The sequence below is a fragment of the Ips typographus genome, linkage group LG9 (genome assembly GCF_016097725.1).
Source record: "Ips typographus isolate SLU linkage group LG9, UJ_Ityp_2.0, whole genome shotgun sequence".
Lineage (NCBI taxonomy): Eukaryota > Metazoa > Arthropoda > Insecta > Coleoptera > Curculionidae > Ips > Ips typographus.
The window spans coordinates 1978241-1999332 of NC_138430.1; the positions used below are offsets into that span (position 1 = coordinate 1978241).

A 21092-nucleotide genomic window follows, 5' to 3' on the forward strand; every position below is an offset into this window, starting at 1 on the left:
CGTGTGTTTACCGCACGCGACTCCGCTTTGCGTCGTATGGGCAAGCAGTTAAAGGGCGGAAAAGACGCTTTCCCGCATGAAATTAATCTTAAATTTGTTTTATTTTTTACTAATTTTTGCCACTTTTCCTCCTCTACAAGATGACCATATCAAATTTCAATTCCGACGTTTCGTTTTTTAGTTACCATCATCAACTTTGATTTTTCTTATAGGCGCCAAATTATTTTTTCTGATTACTGTGATGTGTCGTTTAATACGGTGCAAATTGGCAGTTTATTGAAAATAACGAAAATTATGTTTTAATATTAAAGGGTCCCTTGAAAATGACAGCTCAACAATTGTCGGTGAAGTCACTTCTTCACGTGACCACCCATGTCACACTGTTAAATGACGTCACGGAATTTTTACTTACAGTTGAACTAAAACATCACAAATTGTATCTTCACAAAGAATGCTTTGACATCTGAGAGTTTGTTACACGATCATTCCTTTGCAAATGGCAGTAGAATCACGTGGGTAGTGTCATTTCACCGATCGACGATTGTTTGAGATGTCATTTTCAAGGCGCTCTGCAAAAACATAATTTTCGTGATTTTTACGAAATTCCAAGCCTGAACCCTAACATATGATACATCATCGTAATCAGAAAAATAGGCTTTATTCAAATATGAAAAAATCCATTACGGCGCCCATAAGAAAAATCAGATTTTCCGAAACGTCGTTGATATTGTCAAGTTGTAGAGAATGAAAAGTGACAATGGTGTAAAGTGTCTTTGTTTTCAGTTATCTTATCAAATAAATTAGTAAAAAAATAAAAACTGATTTCTAACATTTCGGTTTTTTTTAACCGAGATCCCCACGGTGAGGCTCGTAAAACGGACGAATTTGAAAAGGTGATTTTCAGTTTAGTTGCAAATTTTCAAATCACCCTGTAGCTCAGAAACAACTGCTCCATCGTTCCTTTTACAAAAACCGAGCACAAGTTCGCTGATACCCCTTACAACCAGTTAACTAAATTAAAATAAAACTAACCTCGTGAAGCAAGAATTGTGGTGGCTTTAGTATCATTGATCAAGTGGAAGAAATTATAACTCTTGAACAATCTTCTCTGCATTATCAACAATCCGAAACAAACTCCATCCCAAAACAGTCCCAAGTATTCCCTTGGCACCTTGCACTGGCTGGTCGTAGGTAACATGGCAATTTCTTCGATATTGCCGAATTTCCTTACGCAACCAATGCCAAACAGCATTAACCAATGACATTCTCCCTCGTAGCTGTACACAAATACGCAACCGACGAGCTGCAGACACGCTTTAATCAAAATGACAGTCACGTTGTAGCCTATCAACCAATTCCATCTAGAAAACAACCATTATATGACTTGTTTGGGCTGCTATATAAATTTACTGTACTTTTTGATAATTTCTCTGATCGGTCTTAGATATAAATCGGAGCCTTCCCATAGAAATATAAAAGCTCCTATAAGGTAACCGACTGAAAATAGATTAGTCCGGTTGGTTCCCGCCAAAAAGACCACAGCCAATGTTATGTAGAATAAACTGCACAGTATACATCTCTTGGCTATATCTAGGTACGATCTGAAAATAACACAAAATAAGTTATAAACATTTTTTCTTCAAATCACGTTGTTTTATAGTTGAAAACGAAAAATACTTAATTGTTTTTGTAAAAATTCAAACTATTTTGGTATGGTTGATGTCGTCGTCAATTACGTTCTGAATCACTCAGAAGTAATCAATAGGTTCTATACATACGTTGGTAATAATAAATTTAGGTTGTTTTTGTGTAAAACATTTAACTTTTTCTGTAAAACAAGGTCAATTTACTTGGTCTGATTTAAGTACAATATTGTAATTCAAATTTGACTGGTTTTAGCAATTTCTCTATTTTATCCACCAGAGTTTGAGTACAGATCAAATTTTGCTCAAATTTCCGGTCAAACTCAGCTCCAGCTCAAATGTCCGAATAGAAGTGCAATGGGATCTTTTTACAATAACACCACGTGCCATTTCGGCTAAATTGGACTTTGTTTAAAACCATCTATGTCGATGCAACCTATGAACTACATCAAAATAATCATTAAACAACTCTTTTCTAATTTGAAAACAATATCGTACAATTATACAGTGTATGTCCATAAAGTATGGAATAAATTCGATTAAACTTCAGAAAATTATGTTCTAACTAAAAAATTTAGATACCCAGGGTGTCCCAAAATTGAGTTGAGACGAAATTCCAGTTGACATTTACAAATGAGAACCTTTATTTTTTTTGCATTTATGGATTCTACGTAAATTTCTGGGTATTTTTCGTATAACATATATATGTTAAAGCGCTGGTAAAGCGCATTAGTATACAGGGTGTCCCAAATTTGAGCAAGAAACCAAACTTATAATTTCTTAAATGGGATGACCTATTTTTTATTTGATTTTTCCTTACACTTCTCCACTTAGCAGTCTTGATTTGCCGCCTCTCAAATCAAACAGAAATTCTTGATTTGAGCAAAATTTTCGTGCACTTATCCAGAAAATCGTTAATAACTCGCTTATTTGAATCATCCTGTATATAGGAGCCATATAACCAAAGAAAGCTAATGAATAGTGCTCTCACGTGACGTTGAGGAAACACGGCTAAGTTTCCCGGTTCGGCCGCTACAGGGCGTCAAAATTAACCTCGCTTTTATGTAGTTTTTGCTAAATATCTCAGGAACTCTTAAAGTTCGAGGTCTGAAATGTTTACCACAAACGTTGAGGGAATACAACTTTCACCTTCAATGCCCTTTTTTGGTACTAGGCACCATTTGTCCATGAAAAATTAAAACCGAAAGTTGTCAAAAAATTTGAAAGGTGGTTTTACTTTTGAATTTATTAAGAGACATTTTTTTTAACGTTTAAAATAAATATCCAATGTTTAAATTCCTTCAGGTTAATGATACAAAAATGACGTAAAGTGTCATTTGAAAAATGTAATTTTTTAAGGGTGCCACGCAATGAAAACCGTTAAAATTGACATAATTTCTAGGTCATGCCCAAAAACCTTGACAGTTGGGGCAAATTAGATGTCAGGGTGATACTCAGGGTCTCAGATTAGCGGCTGAATACAGGGTGACCCAAAAAAGTGAAAAACAATTTTTAGTTTCCGGTAAATATCTCAAAAACTGTGTAAAAAAAATGGTCAAAATTGTCAAAAAGCTTGAATTTCACGCCCTCTAGCGGTCAAAATATCACGCCAATGACTTTTTTGAATATACCGTTAAACAGCCTTTGGTCTGGAATATATTTTACTTTCAGTGACCTTTTGTCGTAACTGTACAAATAACTGAATTATTTTAGGTTAAAGCAAAAGTGGTTAAATCACTTTGAAGGTTTGTAAAGCTTGACTTTGACGCCCTCTAGCGGCCAAACGATGCAACCGATTGGCCGTGCATGTTTTTGGAAGAGCTATCTTTTCACTTCAATCACTTTTGGTCGCCAACTGTCAAATATGTAAGTTATGGAAAAATTTTGGAATAAATTCACGAGAATTTCGCTCAAATTAGGAATTTAATTTAATAATAAAGTAAAAAATAATTTTTATTATTTAATTTTTTATTATTATTGAGCATTGTTTTCAATAAAACATTTTATATTTTCAACTTCAACCGTTATTTTCTCAAAAACAGCCAAATATCTACATGAAAAATACCCAGAACTTTACGTAGAAACCAAAATTGCAAAAAAAATCTCATCTGAAAATACTCGAAGGTCATATCTCATTTTTGGGACACCCTGTATATCAAACATTTTCATCAAAAAATGCGCGTTTAAAAATAATAACATACTCGTCCGAGTATTTTTCTGAAAATTCCTGAATTTTAATTGAATTTATTCCATACTTTTTGAACACACTGTATATAAATTCTATCAAGCAATTTTTCCTAATGTAACATGGCAAGATTAGGGGTTAATTGAACAGCAAATTTAACCAATTATGAGACTGGCCTGATCGTGACAACTATTATTCATATTCTAGGACGTGAATTGAAAACGAAACTTCTCTGAAATTCTGAAATTCATTTTAATCGTAAAAATGATAAAAATGAGTTTAGCAGTTCTTTACGAACATTTTTGCTCTCTTTCAAATTTGTTGTAACTTTCACCGTTTCTGAGTTATTTAGCCAAAACTGGTTTGATGCAACAACTTTTCAAATCAGTTGAAATTGTGGTCTGAAATTTGAGGACCCTGTAACTCGATTAATTTTGGGAGTTCAGGGAGGTTAAACCACTCAAATTAACCATTTTCGAGATGCTCTTTCCAGTGGTGTTAAGCAAAAAATTCTATCTTCAAAATTACGTACAGGGTGGCCAAAAAATCTGAATCACAGGAGCAAGAGGAGACCACAGCATTGGAGAAATGGTGCAACAAATGGAAGATCGACCTAAACTCGGAGAAAACGCAGGCCATAGGCTTCAAAAGAAGACCAAAGATGAGGATAGAAGGCAACGTCAGGTTAAAAGACATGGACATCGAGTGACGTACCTGGGGGTCAAGATGGACAAGAAACTCACATGGGGAAGCCACATAGAATACGCCCAGACAGAAAGCCAAAGCGACCAGAGCAAAGCTGTACCCGATGACAAGCAGGACATCGAAGCTGGCACTTCGGAACAAAGTGACGCTCATCAAGTCGGTTCTTCAACCGCACCTGACCTATGCCTCCCAAGAAACTCCAAGCTGTGGAAAACATTGCGCTCAGGACAGCGGTGGACGTCCCATGGTACGTCAGAAACGTGGACATCCAGCGAGATTTGAAGTTCACTACCGCAACGGAAAGGATCAAGCAGAGCGCAGTGAAGATATTCCAAAATGCGGAAAGCAGCGAAAATCAGTTACTGCGAGAAGCAGTGAACTACGACCCGGAGCTAGAAACACCCCACAAACTCCCCCGATACCAGTTATTGGATAACGGGTAATTATTAATCAGTTTTTGCTTTCTGTTTCAGATAGACGACAATTCAGGATGAACCAGCCAGACCTCGCCCCAGGTGGCGAGAATTTTATTCTCAAAATCTGGGTAGAACCTTTCCGCAGTTATCCCGGTGCTAACTGGGCTCGGGCTGCACTCCTGGCAATTTCCCCCGCTTTGCCTACGCAAAAGGGGGAAAACCATCCCCCACTCACCAGACCCTAACTCCCCAAAACTTTAGGATGCAAAAACAGACGCACGAAAGCCATCTGTTTGGACATCCTATAGTTTGCCAGGACCACCAGACGAATGGAGGACAAGAAGAGTCCCTCTGTCATCGTGGACATCCTTTTCCCAGGACAGAGAACGCCGATGCAACTCTGCTAACTTCCCGAAAGGGAAAATTCCTGGACTTGTAGCAACTTCCTCTTCCAGACCTATCCTTATGGTCTACAGCGATGGGAGGGTAAAAACCAGTAGTCTTGCTTGACCCATCTATCTGAAGCCTTCCCAGCCAAAGAATATTGGCCCGTTCTGACAGTTTCCATATAAAAACAAGCAAATTAGGCCACCCTGTGGACACAATAATATTACTTATTCTTGTGGTGTTTAAGACTGAGTTGTGGTTATGTTAATGAACATGGCTTTAGGAAACAAAGCCAGCAGCTGCTGCTTTAATATCGTTTTTTGAACCTGAACGAGATCACCGAGATCTTTTTATCCTTTTGGCTGCTGTGAGAAAAGTGAAGCAAAAGATATTGCATCAGAGTTTTTTTTATCCACAGTGTAGCCAAAGCACTTGGACTGTTTCCACAGTGAGCCTTATATCCAGAGAAGGAAGGTATGTTTATACAGGGTGTCCCATAAGTAATGGTAAATAATTTAATGGCGGCTTTCTGGGATCAAAATAATTCGACTTAGCGCAACTTACCTCAGACCAATTGTCAACGGAGACAGATATACAGGGGGAAATTATTTCTCACTTGCAATGAGAAATGAGCTAAATTCCATCCTCCAAGAAGATGACAAATTGCAATCATGTATGGCACCGAATAATTTAATTGCGCATATCTTTATAAGCTGGCTTAAAACTGAGTAGATAATCAAATTTAGCACCCTCAGAAACAGTGGAATACCTAATTTAAGTCGTAATACAATATGTAATTGAAATAACTTTTGATGAGAACCTTTGATTTTGCTTTTAGAGGCACCAACATATAGTTTTAGCAAATTTTGAAAAGGATTAAGGAATAAACCTCCTATATATTAAAACGGGGGGGTCACTATACATATAGAATTTCCCTTGTTCTGTAATTAGTAAATAAAGTTTGTTGAGCTAATTCAAAATCTCACTTATCAAAAAGAACCCAGTAAAGTGTAACAGTACATTGAATTTGTAACAACCGTATAAGCAATAAGTTTGAAGTAATGTACAAAAAATCTTAAAAGCACACTCACCTGCAGTAAGTAATAAAATCAGGAACGGGATTTTCAAAGTTTTTATCCTCTGCCAAATGGATAATACTCTCATTACTGCCGCCGGCGTAATTTTGACCGGCGTATCTTTTCTCTATCCTGAACACCACCCATTGCCGCGACAGAAAGAATAAAAGTATAAAATCCCAAATCAATCGCTTAGGGTTGGGTGGATATTTGTCGTTCATCATAAACGCCCATTCTTGTAGTCTGACGTACGTTGGGTTGTGGTTCCAAGGATAATCTTTCAGAAACCATAAAGTAAATACATTTAGAATTCTTCTAGTTTAGACTTACCTATGCAAAGCGTTGGTGGTAGACCTACGGCCATAAAGTATTGAATTGGCAAGAAAATGGCAGTGAATAATAAGTAAAATATCCACACGTTTGACAGAATCCTCCTTTTTAAGGGGAATAAGGCAACCAACCAAAGGGCGTAAAATATAGCGTACAAGTCCATTCGGATCGCTATAACTGCAACAGTTGCCATAAAACTAATCTAAAAACAACCACATTCGTATTGAAACAACTGTAAGTACATACAGGGTGGTATATTAGGCTGTCGTCGTTTGTTTCAGATATACCGAGGATTTTGCAAAGTTGGCCATATTCGATTCTTTGCTCAGGTATCATTTACAAATTAACCAAAAACTGTAAACTCTTATAGATTTTTTACATTGATTCCTTTGGTGCAATAGCTTTTTGCTTACAGTTTTTAATTTCGTTGTTGACGAATATATAGGGTGTTTCAGTTTGGGGATTTTCCAATTTTTGGTCTTCAAAAGAATTTACAAAGTTATCATCTGTACCTCGGAAACCAATGACGATAGATTTTTTCTAATTACGTCATCGTGTTCTACGTAAAAAGTGTCCTAATAATGTCTTCAAAACTTTCTTTATAAGCAATGGTTTCAAATTCTCTAAAACTTTCCCCATTTAATCGACTCTGTAGCTCTTACGGTTACCGGAACCAATTTGGGACACACTGTATATCATTGGAATCAGCGTAAAAAGAGCCATATCCGATGAACCAATAATATATAGGGTGTTCCATAAGAGAACAAGTGAGTTACGTCAACAAAGTTGAAAATCGTAGACAAAAAGGGACTACCCTAATGGAATTTACGTAAAAATCCTTGTGATGTACTTGTTGCAAATTTTGGACAAATTTTGACAGTTACGACATTAGGGACGTAGTTTTTGCAGGATAATTTAGCCAGGCAGTCACGTGACCACTGTCAAAAATGAAATACAAAAGTTATCCGGGCTTATAAGCCGTGGTCCAATGGAATTTCTTCCTTGTGGTTCTAAATATTCGACCTGTTGGATGACGTGGCAACTTCTTGTAGGTTATGGGATCCATCTTCCGTAGTCAGTTGTTGATATGATCACTGTTGCGTTTCCTTTATCAGCAGGTAAAACGAGGATCTCTCTGTCTTGATTGAGTGTTTTAAGAGCTGTTCTTTCTCCAAAAGTTAGATTGCTTTTCGGGGGCTTGACGTTTCTGCTCTTATGTGCTCTGCGGTATGTATTGGCAACGACCGTATTCCACTCTCCACATTTGCAATGATTTCCTCTACCGGGAGCTTTGCAGGTACTATCGCAAATATTTGCTCAAAACACACTGTTCGTCAGCAGACAGTTCCTTTTGAGTAAGATTGACAATAGTTTTACGTTGTCTGTCTTCAGGTGGTGCTTTTAATAAATCCGGTTGCCGGTTATGTTGTGTCAGAGCTTCTTTTTTAGTTATACTCCTGCGTTCGTGTGTTAAACGGTCTACTTTTTCCCAGTCGCTCCAATGTGATTCGTTCGCCAGATGTAAGTTGATATCCAGAAGTTTATGGTCATTACGTGCCAAGTCCCGGCGAGTGTCTTGTATTCTTTCATGTAAAAGAGCTTGTTCGGTCCGATCGTAGATTCTCTTAGCGTGGTTGGATTGGAAAGTTCTTTTAATCCTAAGAAACTTTGGGGTGGTCTTGGTGTCACGGTATCTAAGTAGAAAAGCCAGTGAGTTCAAATATTGAGCCTACTTTTTACGTAGGCACTCCAGCTGTCAAATCAGTCTAGATATATCCTCCCCGTAGAGGCGTTTTATCAGACTATGAAGGCTTTCACGGCCGGTCAAAACTGAAATACAAAAGTTATCCAGGCTTATAGCCTTCATAGACTGTCAAAAATGTCAGAAATACGTTTTGAAGGATCGAATACTGCAAGAAAACTTTTCTAAGCCCTGATTTTGAGCACAAGAGACACAGCTGCTTGTCAAACCCGCTTGGAGTGAGAAAATTACTGCTTTAAACACGTTTTTGGAAACCTCATTAAATTTCCTATCCAATAACGTGAAAAACACTACGAAATCTGGTACAGTCAGTGAGAAAAGCAGTGTCCTAGTTTGGACTGATAGAAACACAGTTTGCAAGAACAGTCAGGGAGAAAATCGCCTGTAAAACTCACTTGGAGTGAGAAAATGACTGCTTTTGGCACATTTTTGGAATTCTCTTTAAGTTTACTATCCAATAACCTGAAAAAACACTACAGAATTTGGTACAGTCAGTGAATAAAGCTGTGTCAAAGTTTGAACTGACAGAAACACAGTTTGAAAGGACAGACAGGGACAAAATCGCCTGTAAAACCCACTTGGAGTGAAAAAATCACAGCTTTAGGCACATTTAGGAATCCTCATTAAATTTCCTGTCCAATAACCTGAACAATCACTACAAAATTTGATACAGTCAGTGAGAAAAGCCATGCCAAAGTTTAAACTGCCAGAAACTCAGAAACACAGTTTGAAAGGACAGACTGCTTGTCAAACCCGCTTGGAGTGAGAAAATGACTGCTTTAAACACGTTTTTGAAAACCTCATTAAATTTCCTATCCAATAACGTGAAAAACACTACAAAATTTGGTACAGTCAGTGAGAAAAGCAGTGTCCTAGTTTGGACTGATAGAAACACAGTTTGCAAGAACAGTCAGGGAGAAAATCGCCTGTAAAACTCACTTGGAGTGAGAAAATGACTGTTTTTGGCACATTTTTGGAATTCTCATTAAATTTCCTATCCAATAACCTAAAAAATCACTACAGAATTTGGTACAGTCAGTGAGAAAAGCTGTTTAAAAGTTTGAACTGCCATAACCACAGTTTGAAAGGACAGGCAGGGACAAAATCGCCCGTAAAACCCACTTGGAGTGGAAAAATTACTGCTTTAGGCACATTTCTGGAATTCTCATTAAGTTTCCTATCTAACAACCTGAAAACCACTAAAGAATTTGGTACAGTCAGTGAGAAAAGCGGTGTCAAAGTTTGAACTGCCAGAAACACAGTTTGAAAAGACAGGCAGGGACAAAATCGCTTGTAAAAGCCAATTGGAGTGAAAAAATGACTGATTTTGGCACATTTTTTGAATTCTCATTAAATTTCCTATCCAACAACCTGAAAAATCACTACAGAATTTGGTACAGTCAGTGAGAAAAGCGGTGTCAAAATTTGAATTACCAGAAACACAGTTTGAAAGGGCAGGCAGGGTCAAAATCGCCTGTAAAACCCACTTGGAGTTGAAAAATTACTGCTTTTGGCACATTTCTGGAATTCTCATTAAGTTTCCTATCTAATAACCTGAAAAACACTACAAAATTTGGTACAGTCAGTGAGAAAAGCTGTGTCAAAGTTTGAACTGCCAGAAACACAGTTTGATAGGACAGGCAGGGACAAAATCGCTTGTAAAACCCACTTGGAGTGAAAAAATCACTGATTTTGGCATATTTCTGGAATTCTCATTAAGTTTCCTATCTAATAACCTGAAAACCACTAAAGAATTTGGTACAGTCAGTGAGAAAAGCGGTGTCAAAGTTTGAACTGCCAAAAACACAGTTTGAAAAGACAGGCAGGGACAAAATCGCCTGTCAAACCCACTCGGAGTGAGAAAATGACTGCTTTAGGTACATTTTTGGAATCCTCATTAAATTTCCTATCCAATAAGCTAAAAAAGCACTACAGAATTTGGTACAGTCATTGAATAAAGCTGTGTCAAAATTTGAACTGCCGGAAACACAGTTTGAAAGGACAGGGAGGGACAAAATTGCCGGAAAACCTACTTGTAGTGAAAAAATGACTGCTTTTGGCACATTTTTGGAATCCTCATTAAATTTCTTGTACAATAACCTGAAAAATCACTACAGAATTTGATACAGTCAGTGAGAAAAGCGGTATCAAAGTTTGAACTGCCAGAAACACAGTTTGAAAGAACAGTCAGGGACAGAATCGCCTATAAAACCCACCTGGAGTTAGAAAATGACTGATTTAAGGACATTTTTGAAATCCTCATTAAATTTCCTATTCAATAACCTAAAAAATCACTCCAGAATTTGGTACAGTCAATGAAAAAAGCCGTGTCAAAGTTTGAACTGCCAGAAACACAGTTTGAAAGGACAGGCAGGGACAAAATCGCCTGTAAAACCCACTTGGAATGAGAAAATGATTGCTTTAGGCACATTTTTGGAATCCTCATTAAATTTCTTGTACAATAACCCGAAACCACTACAGAATTTGGTACAGTCAGTGAGAAAAGCAGTGTCAAAGTTTGTACTGCCAGAAACACAGTTTGATAGGACAGGCAGGGACAAAATCGCTTGTAAAACCCACTTGGAGTGAAAAAATGACTGCTTTTGGCACATTTCTGGAATTCTCATTAAATTTCCTATCTAATAACCTGAAAACTACCACAGAATTTGGTACAGTCAGTGAATAAAGCTGTGTCAAAGTTTGAACTGCCAAAAACACAGTTTGAAAGGACAGGCAGGGACAAAATCGCTTGTAAAACCCACTTGGAGTGAAAAAATGACTGCTTTTGGCACATTTCTGGAATTCTCATTAAATTTCCTATCTAATAACCTGAAAACTACCACAGAATTTGGTACAGTCAGTGAGAAAAGCGGTGTCAAAATTTGAATTACCAGAAACACAGTTTGAAAGGACAGGCAGGGACAAAATCGCCTGTAAAACCCACTTGGAATGAGAAAATGACTGCTTTAGGCACATTTTTGGAATCCTCATTAAATTTCCTATCTAATAACCTGAAAACTACCACAGAATTTGGTACAGTCAGTGTGTAAAGCTGTGTCAAAGTTTGAACTGCCAGAAACACAGTTTGAAAGGACAGGCAGGGACAAAATCGCTTGTAAAAACCACTTGGAGTGAAAAAATCACTGCTTTAGGCACATTTTTGGAATCCTCATTAAATTTCCTGTCCAATAACCCGAACAATCACTACAAAATTTGATACAGTCAGTGACAAAAGCGGTGTCAAAGTTTAAACTGCCAGAAACTCAGAAACACAGTTTGAAGGGACAGTCAGGGTCAAAATCGCCTATAAAAGCCACGTGGATTGAAAAAATGACTTCTTTTGGAACATTTTGGAATTCTTATTAAATTTCCTATACAATAACCTGAAAAATCACTACAGAAATTAGTACAGTCAGTGAAAAAAGTGGTTGCAAAGTTTGAACTGCAGACAGTGACAAGCCGTTTACAGTTTTTTGTGAACTTTCCTCTGTATATCCGAAATCAATGAAGACAGACCAAATCTGATTGGACCACCATTTATCTTACTTTTTCTCTATCTCAAACTGTTTGCCCTGTACCCGGTAAAACCAACGAAAAGTTGTAATTTTCTCCACGTCGGCTTAATAGACACTAGCCAATTTAAGAAAAAACTTACCTCAACGCCAAATTTGTAATAAGCGAAATTGGCTAAATACTTTAGCATGTGTTTCAAACTCTTGTCGGCGTGCGCCCTCGTAATTTTGGGAAACATGAAAAATGCTCGAGTTGTCGGTTTTCCTCTCGCTATTCGGTAATTGTACTGTCGCACAATAATAACCGAATAAAGAGTGACAATCAGTATGTAAATGATATTCCATTTGACCAGGCTGGGTACCGAACGATCTACTTGTTCTGTTTTGTCAAACCCTAACCAGTGCATATTGTTGGCTATTTCCGTATTGTTGCTACCAACCTAAAAAATGTCAGTTATACTAACATTTATGATTGGAAAGAAGAGCAAAAAACCAAAAAACTCACCGCTTTACACGTTACATTCCATATATCCGGATTAATATACTTGATTTGATACAACATCCTGGCTAGTAAAAACAAAGACACCAAGATGGAACTTGAGTAGATTGTAAATATTTGTACAGGTCGGCCTAAGGTGAATGACGCTGGAATCATCAACACCAAAATGAAATACAGAGCGCATTTATCGTAGACGCAAAGTAACATAGCGAAAAATAAAACCACTCTAGCCATATGAATTTCCAGGAATAAAAAGAGCAAATTCAGGAATTTGTGTAGTCTAGTTGCCCATTTTTCTACTACTTCCTTAAATGTTATATCTGAAAAAAAAAAACACGTAAAATAGAGAGATTTCAATAATAACTTGTAGATGGAGAACTCACTGTCAAATTCGCTTAATTCAAATCTATAACCAGAAGATGAAGGATCGTCTTTGTCGCTTTTATCCACAACAGCGCCACCTTGCATTGAACTTTCGTTCAAATCCTCATCATCCTCTTCCCCTTCATTTAAAATGCTTGTGTTTTTTGGATCCGACAAAATCATAAAATCGTTGTGGAAATAGTGTAGCTGCACCACGGTAATGATAACAAAGAACGTTGGAGTTACTAGACGAACAAACAGTTGTTTGGTTTCAAATTTCTCCAAACCTATATCTAGTTGCCTAAAAATTCAACGTATTACTACAAACTAATAAACTGCTCGTCAAAAAGAATGGAACGAAGTCGATTTCAACAATTTTCTGGCTATTAAAAGGTATTTTCTTACTCCTTCTGATGACTTTTGTATTTCAAAATCACCTTAATCGAGTCTTGTGGTGAATACGTTTGGTGATTAAAGACCGTTTACAAAATGCATTGCTAAACTTCCAAAATGGAGTTACTTTTACTTATCTCGTTTTTAATTTAACAATTTCTTTAGATCTTTTGTGGAAAAAGGGTGGGATTAACAAGGTTACACTTAAAACTACCCAATTATAGCAGAAAACTTCACACATTGCGATTTGCCTGCCTCCTCTATGGCTTTTTCTCTTTCAAATGCTCGTTCTTTGGCTCTTCTTTGACTTCTTTATCAGAGTGTGTATGTTATGTTTTTTCATTCGTTTGTTTTTCTGAACTGTTGAAATATGCCCTAGGTTTCAAAGTAACATAATCATTGGCTCTGATTTATGTTTATAAAGCGTGTTCAGTAATTTTTATAGAAAATAATGGTACTTGTTAAAGAAGAAAAATTATCCAAGATAAGCAAAATTACACTTTTATTTTACCATTTTGACCGGTAGAAAACTGATTGAAACTTGGAAGGCCATTAAAACACACTTTCTTATGAATTTGGCGGGCCTTTTATGAAATAACAACTGAAAGTCTTTAGAAAATCCCTAAATTTAAGCTAAAACTCTATCTGTTCATAAGAAAGTGCGTTTTAATGGCCGTGTTTGCCCTTCCAAAAGTTTCAATCAGCTGTATTTGACATTTTATTGGAGTGTCCAATATTAAGACTGGTTATTCAGCTTTTTCACAATTATTTTGACGTTAACACTGTCAACCTATACCCAGAATTGGTCAAAATTGCAGTTTAAAATAGTTTGCTTGTAATATTCGAAACAAGACTAGTTTTTTAGCCGTTTCACAACTGTTTTGACAGCTGTCACATAACGGTATAAGTAAGTTCGGGTCGAGCATCACGTGACAACTGTCATTAACGTCAACACTGTCAATCGATACCCAGAATTGGTCAAAATTTCAGTTTAAAACAGTTTCCTTGCAATATACAAAACAAGACTGGTTTTCCAGCAGTTTCACAATTGTTTTGACAGTTGTCACATGACTGTCTAAGTAAGTGCAGGTCAAGTGTCATGTGACCACTGTCATCAACATCAACACTGTCAATCTATACGCAGAATTGGTCAAAATTGCAGTTTAAAACAGTTTCCTTGCGATATTCTAAACAAGACTGGTTTTCCAGCAGTTTCACAATTGTTTTGACAGTTGTCACATGACCGCATAAGTAAGTGCGGGTCGAGCATCACGTGACAACTGTCATTAACGTCAACACTGTCAATCTATACCCAGAATTAGTCAAAATTGCAGTTTAAAACAGTTTCCTTGCAATATTCTAATCAAGACTGATTTTTCAGCAGTTTTACAATTGTTTTGACAGTTGTCACATGACCGTATAAGTAAGTGCGGGTCGAGCATCACGTGACAACTGTCATTGACATCAACACTGTCAATCTATACCCAGAATTGGTTAAAATTTCAGTTTAAAACAGTTTGCTTGCAATATTCGAAACAAGACTGGTTTTCCAGCAGTTTCACAATTGTTTTGACAGTTGTCACATGACCGCATAAGTAAGTGCGGGTCGAGCATCACGTGACAACTGTCATTAACGTCAACACTGTCAATCTATACCCAGAATTAGTCAAAATTGCAGTTTAAAACAGTTTCCTTGCAATATTCTAATCAAGACTGATTTTTCAGCAGTTTTACAATTGTTTTGACAGTTGTCACATGACCGTATAAGTAAGTGCGGGTCGAGCATCACGTGACAACTGTCATTGACATCAACACTGTCAATCTATACCCAGAATTGGTTAAAATTTCAGTTTAAAACAGTTTGCTTGCAATATTCGAAACAAGACTGATTTTTCAGCAGTTTTACAATTGTTTTGACAGTTGTCACATGACCGTGTAAGTAAGTGCGGGTCGAGCATCACGTGACAACTGTCATTAACGTCAACACTGTCAATCTATACCCAGAATTAGTCAAAATTGCAGTTTAAAACAGTTTCCTTGCAATATTCTAATCAAGACTGATTTTTCAGCAGTTTTACAATTATTTTGACAGTTGTCACATGACCGTGTAAGTAAGTGCGGGTCGAGCATCACGTGACAACTGTCATTAACGTCAACACTGTCAATCTATACCCAGAATTAGTCAAAATTGCAGTTTAAAACCGTTTCCTTGCAATATTCTAATCAAGACTGATTTTTCAGCAGTTTTACAATTGTCACATGACCGTATAAGTAAGTGCGGGTCGAGCATCACGTGACAACTGTCATTAACGCCAAGACTGTCAATCTATACCCAGAATTGGACTAAATTGCAATTTAAAACAGTTTCCTTGCGATATTCTAAACAAGACTGGTTTTTCAGCAAATTTTACAATTGTTTTGACAGTTGTCACATTACCGTATAAGTAGTGGTCATTAACGTGAAAATTGTCAAAGTAATATGTCATATTTTATTTTGTACTTATATGATTTTTTAACCCACCTTCTAAAACGCGGTTTCTAATTGTTCAACTAAAATGGGTAAATTGAAATGTACGTTTGCTTATTCCACTTTGCTTCCAAAAAAAGAATCTTAGAGAATGGTTAAATTTAAAACAAAAAGAGTAAAAATAAACGTTTGCGTTAGTGAAGGTGTCCCAAGTGTTCCAAACGTCCAGTTTAGTGAAAATCCGCTATTTGGACACCGTTTGATGTTGAAAAATTAAAAACTAAAATTTCTAAGATTGCACCTTCTAACTATTTCAAAAATTAACAAGAAAATTAAAAGTAACCCCATTTTTTAAATTTTGCAATAAATATGGTAAACCTTAATCACCAAACTGGCGATGACGTCTAGAGATATCGTTCAGAAGACTCGATTAAAGTTATTTTGAAACACAAACATTTTTGGTGGGAGAATGGCGTTAGACTGAATTTTTCATTTTTTGACTACACCTCAGTCACACCCTGTATACTCGGATCCGTCGGATCTTTTAAAAGTCAAAAAAATTATTAAAACCGAGTCAATCAATTTGAAGAAAAAAAAGGAAAAATGTCGCTGTCCCATTCTTTTTGACGTGCAGTTTACTTAAAAAGCAGATAGTTTCGTACTGTTCCGTAGCTACATGCAGGTACTCCGTCCAATATTGCGGAAAATTATCAAACTGATACGTGTAAGTTAGAATCAAAACTAACATCGAAAATATGATCACCACCAACCAGAATCCAAACATCATTTTTCTCCACAAAGTGAACGACAACTAGAAAAACGTTATTGACTCGAATCGAAAAAAATCAACGAAACTTACCTGGAACGATAAAATAAATATCAAAAACAAGGCCATGTAGACTATTCTAAAACCGGTCATACGTTGTCCTGTAATGGCCACTGCAAATAATGTGGCCGCTACCACCCAAATCCAGAACTTTGTTAAGAATTTCTTTAGGTGAGCGCCCACTATATCCATGATTTTTGTCTCTTTTTTCTTTGGTTCGCCACTAATTCCTAGAATATTAATTGCGATATGAAATACAATTTCAATAACTAAAACACCTTTTATCTTAATGTGGTGCTAAGAGATTAACAACAAACTTAGTTGAGAGTGACAAAATATACAAAAAAACTGAATTCAAAATCAGCTAATTAATTGTTAATATGATCAAATAAAAAAGAAAATAGTAGCAGACTGTTCAGGATAATATTAAATTAAATTTGACGTAGTACAGGGTAGTCTAGTTTAAAATGTCAATAAGCTACCATAACTTGACATATCATTTTCCTAAAAAACGCTTCCCCAAAGGAAAATACAGGCAAAATCATGTGGCACAAAATAAGTGAATTTTCTCTTGTACCTACGTCACACCATATATCTGTGACGTACAAAGGGACATGCCTATCTCCCTATCTCTCTTCTGTTTCTAGTGAGTTGAGTCAGACGTTAATATCAATTTTAACCAAACGTCAACCGTGGAGGGGAACTCAATTGTAGGTTATGTTTTATGTTAATTTTATACAGGGTGGTCCAGTTTTAAATGTCAATAATTGACCAATCCATAGCCAATTAAAAAATAAGTTGACATTCATTATGTCATTTTCCTGAAAAGTGGTTCTTAAGGAAAACACAGTCCTTCAAATTTCTGTTTAAAAAATCATTTTTTTTGTCTTAACTGTCGGACCGTTGGAGCTATATTGATCAAATTTGGAACAAGCACTTTATTACACGTTATTACGGTCAAATATCCAAAACTAACCCAACCCAACTTAAAAACTGTCTTGGAAACGGAAAATTCACTTAAGAAGTTTAAAAAATATTATTGTAGCCAGTTTTCATAGTTTCCAGACAAACTAAAAGACTTTAGTTTTGAAAATTGAATTAGAAAAGATAAACATTTCAGAAGCTTAAAAATTGTGTTTGTAACCAGTTTTCATGCAAATCGAGAGACTTTAATACTGAAAATTGACTTGTAGACAAAAAAACTACTATTTCAAGAATTTGTTACTACAAATTCATACATTTAAACCTTAAAAATTGACTTGAACCCCAAAATGTAACTGAACTAATGAAAAGTGACATTAGAAGCTTAAAATTTGCATTTGAAGTAAGGTTTCATAATTTGAAGACAAATTTCAATATTTTAGTCTTGAAAATAGTCTTAGATGCAGGACATTGACATTAGATTCATGAAAATTGTCTTGAAAACTAACTTTTCGTGCTTTTTACTTTGACTATTTTTAGTGCTTCAAAACTGCTTTCAGCTTGGAAAATCGAGTTTTAAGACTATCTTCACCAAGTTACTGTCCTAGCAAACTTAAAAAACAATTTTTACATTCTTCATAGACATAAAATGGCATTCGAAGCTTTGTCACTATTAAATCGACTTCTAGACACCTCAGTGCTAAAAATTCGGGTATTTCTTAATAAACTAGACTGTTTTTAGTGTTTTAAGGCTGTTTTCAGTGCCTCAAATCGAGTTTCAAGACTATCTTTACAAAGTTTTTGACTTATCAGGCCTAAAAGCCAGTGTGTCCACTGACCATAGTCTTGAAAATGTTATATCAAGCTTCTTCACTATTAAATTGACTTCTACACTACATAGGTGCAATAAATTGTAGCATCTCTAAGAAATTCTGACTGTTTTTAGTGCTTTTTAAGACTGAAAAATCGAGTTTAAGACTATTTCCAAATATCAAGTTTCTTCAGTAATAAAAGTAAAAAATGTTGGTACCAAATGCTACAATAATACGTCTTGAGAACTAATTTTTAGAAATAAAATAGTCCGAAAATTTAATTTACTTCTAGACTTGTTGTCCAGTCCAGAAAATTGAGTTGTACACCAATTAAAGTCTTGAAAATATACTTTTGGACTTTCTTTAGTCCTAGTAAAGTCAGTTCTAGCATTAAAAGTCAACTTTTATATTATTTTTAGTAGTAAAAAATGAGTTTCATGCACAATACAATCTTTGTCTTGATTTCCGGACTTTTTTTAGTTCTTGAATGCCAGTTTCAGACACTCAACCAGGATGGCAGTCTGAGAAAGCGAATCATAAGACCATTCCTAGTAGTAAAAAAGTTTTTAGACTATTCGGTACAAATTTGGACTTTCACAAGTCTTGGATGTTCAGTTTTAAACTATAAAACGATTTTTTAAATTGAAATTTGGAGGACTGTATCTTCCTTAGGAAACGTTTTTCAGAAAAATGACATAATGCAAGTCAACTTATTTTTTGATTAGCTATCAAATGGTGAATTATTGACACTTAAAACTGGACCACCCTGTATAGTGATTCGTGTTTGGTAAGTTATCTGAATTTTACTTAATTGAATTTACTTAAACACCAAAATGTCTTATAGATAATACTAAAATTATTAAATATTTTTAATAACGTCACTGGACAATTTTGTCAAACGTCATTAACTACAGGGTGGCCAACGAAGAATGCTAGGTGCTGTATCAAGGAAATCAAAAATGATACATGTTTAAAACAAAATTCCAGTGTTGCCACATCTACATCAGTGGCAACAATGGATTTTCGCTCGACAAACCTGTTAACTAATGCTGTTTGTTGATTTTGTCGCTTAATACAGACAGTTTCTCTCTAAATGTTATCGTTATCGAGATATTGGCTAACTAAGGCTACAGAAGGCAATTGATTGAAGATCATCTTACGATGGGCTTTTAAAAATTTAAAAAAAAAACAAATTTTGACGGTTGTCATGATTACAAATAGACTAAGTCAGAAACAGACAACCAACCGTTACAAATGCCATAAATGCACTGATAGTCAGTGAAGTCAAACTCATTTTCAGTTTTGTACTCATGGGATTGAATTTAGCATGTTTAGGACAGAACAAAAGACTGAGAGCTGTAACTGACAGCCAAATGTCGTCTGTCAAAAAATGACGTAATAACGTAAGTAAAGGAAAATCAAGGTTTAGCACTATGTGTCATCCGACGGCTGAACCAGTGAGTAATAAGCATATTGTGACCGTTTTTTGTTTGGATATATTGTTGGGATTGTGCATGTTTGCTCTAAATATGAAAGTGAATGAATTCCAAAATTCCTACCTCAAAAAGTTTTTTTTTTTTAAATTTAAAAACCCGTTTGATAAGTGTTGGTTATGTTCTTTGGATTGAAAAATTATTTAGAGACAATTCTAATCCTCTAAAATCATAGGAAATCTGGATTAGGGGAGCGAAATAAACAAAGTAGCCACCTATAAGAGCAGACATTAGAAAGAGGGACATTTTATATACAGAGTTTGTCTCAAAAACACAAGAAATGAAAAAAATAGTGGGAATGTAAGAGTAAACACTTTCTTGGAAAAATTACTTAAGATACAATGAAATAATTTTAACAGATTTTCATTGTCACTCTCTAGAATGAAATTTTACCACCAATAACAAGAAACAATTTTTACCTGAAGTTGCTGCTCCTACAGTGAGTTGTAAGGGTGCCACCATATCAGCCAAAGCGCTAGACTGTCGTTCGATCAGCCTCTCTTGCATATATTGCCTCAATGTGACCCAAAACATGCACGTGTAGAGGCATTTTACAAATAACGGATTGCACGGCAATACGGTCACTTTAAGGAAACCAATTTGGGCCAAATTGATGTCGCTTACGACGGATGGAAGTTCGCTTTCGGTTAGGTTCATTGAATAAATATAGGCGGATATTAGTAGGAACCACGCGTAGAATACCAGGAATGGACTGGAACGGAGCATACTCTTCCTTTGGTTCGGCACAAGCCAAATCACATTAGCCCATATGAGCAGGACGAATGTGATCCAGCTAATGTAAGTTATGCTCCATGCCTAATTTTGAATGCATTTTTAGTGATGTTCCGTCGACTCGGTTACTTTACTTACCATCATTATTATGTTGGTTCCCAAGTAAGACACTCGAATAATGAGTTGTAGCAAATTCTCCAGGAAGTAGACCAGATTTTCGATTAAAGTTGGTTGGTATTCCTCTTCTGGATTACCTTAACAAAATACCAGTTGATCAACTTGTTAAAGTGGCCACATTTTAAATTCTCTAAGCTTTTAAGCTGAAACTTTACATTTGCTCTTATCCTCAACTCTTGAAGTATTGACCTTTTTAAAAGTATTCTATATTTTTTTAATTTATTGGACATTTTGTAGCATATTACTTTCAAATCTGGTAGCCAGAGGTTTTTCGAGATGCCAAACCCAAATTTGGACACTTACAATTTGAACAAATTTTAGGTGACAGTGTTTCGGTACAGTATCAAACACTAAAAACCGAAATAACGGTTTACATTAGCTGTTCTTAGGAGG

At 36.0% G+C, this 21092-nt stretch overlaps 1 protein-coding gene across 13 annotated transcripts in view; it reads right to left on the minus strand.

The window, feature by feature from the left end:
* Piezo (piezo type mechanosensitive ion channel component) overlaps nt 1–21092 on the minus strand; it is a 127251-nt gene that overhangs the window by 76022 nt on the left and 30137 nt on the right. For 11 of the 13 annotated variants that reach the window (XR_014179356.1, XM_081987342.1, XM_081987350.1 and 8 more), the window contains 11 exons: nt 20661–20776; nt 20210–20606; nt 16598–16794; nt 16401–16549; nt 12899–13179; nt 12522–12835; nt 12160–12456; nt 6743–6944; nt 6428–6689; nt 1416–1601; nt 1033–1361 (listed from right to left, as the gene is read on the minus strand). Coding sequence is in view for 12 of the 13 variants with exons in the window: in XM_081987342.1 (XP_081843468.1) it covers nt 1033–1361; nt 1416–1601; nt 6428–6689; nt 6743–6944; nt 12160–12456; nt 12522–12835; nt 12899–13179; nt 16401–16549; nt 16598–16794; nt 20210–20606; nt 20661–20776 (2730 nt within the window). In the remaining variant the exon portion in view is untranslated. The remainder of the gene's footprint in view (nt 1–1032; nt 1362–1415; nt 1602–6427; nt 6690–6742; nt 6945–12159; nt 12457–12521; nt 12836–12898; nt 13180–16400; nt 16550–16597; nt 16795–20209; nt 20607–20660; nt 20777–21092) is intronic. The other 2 variants (XM_081987347.1, XM_081987343.1) reach the window with 1 other exon arrangement.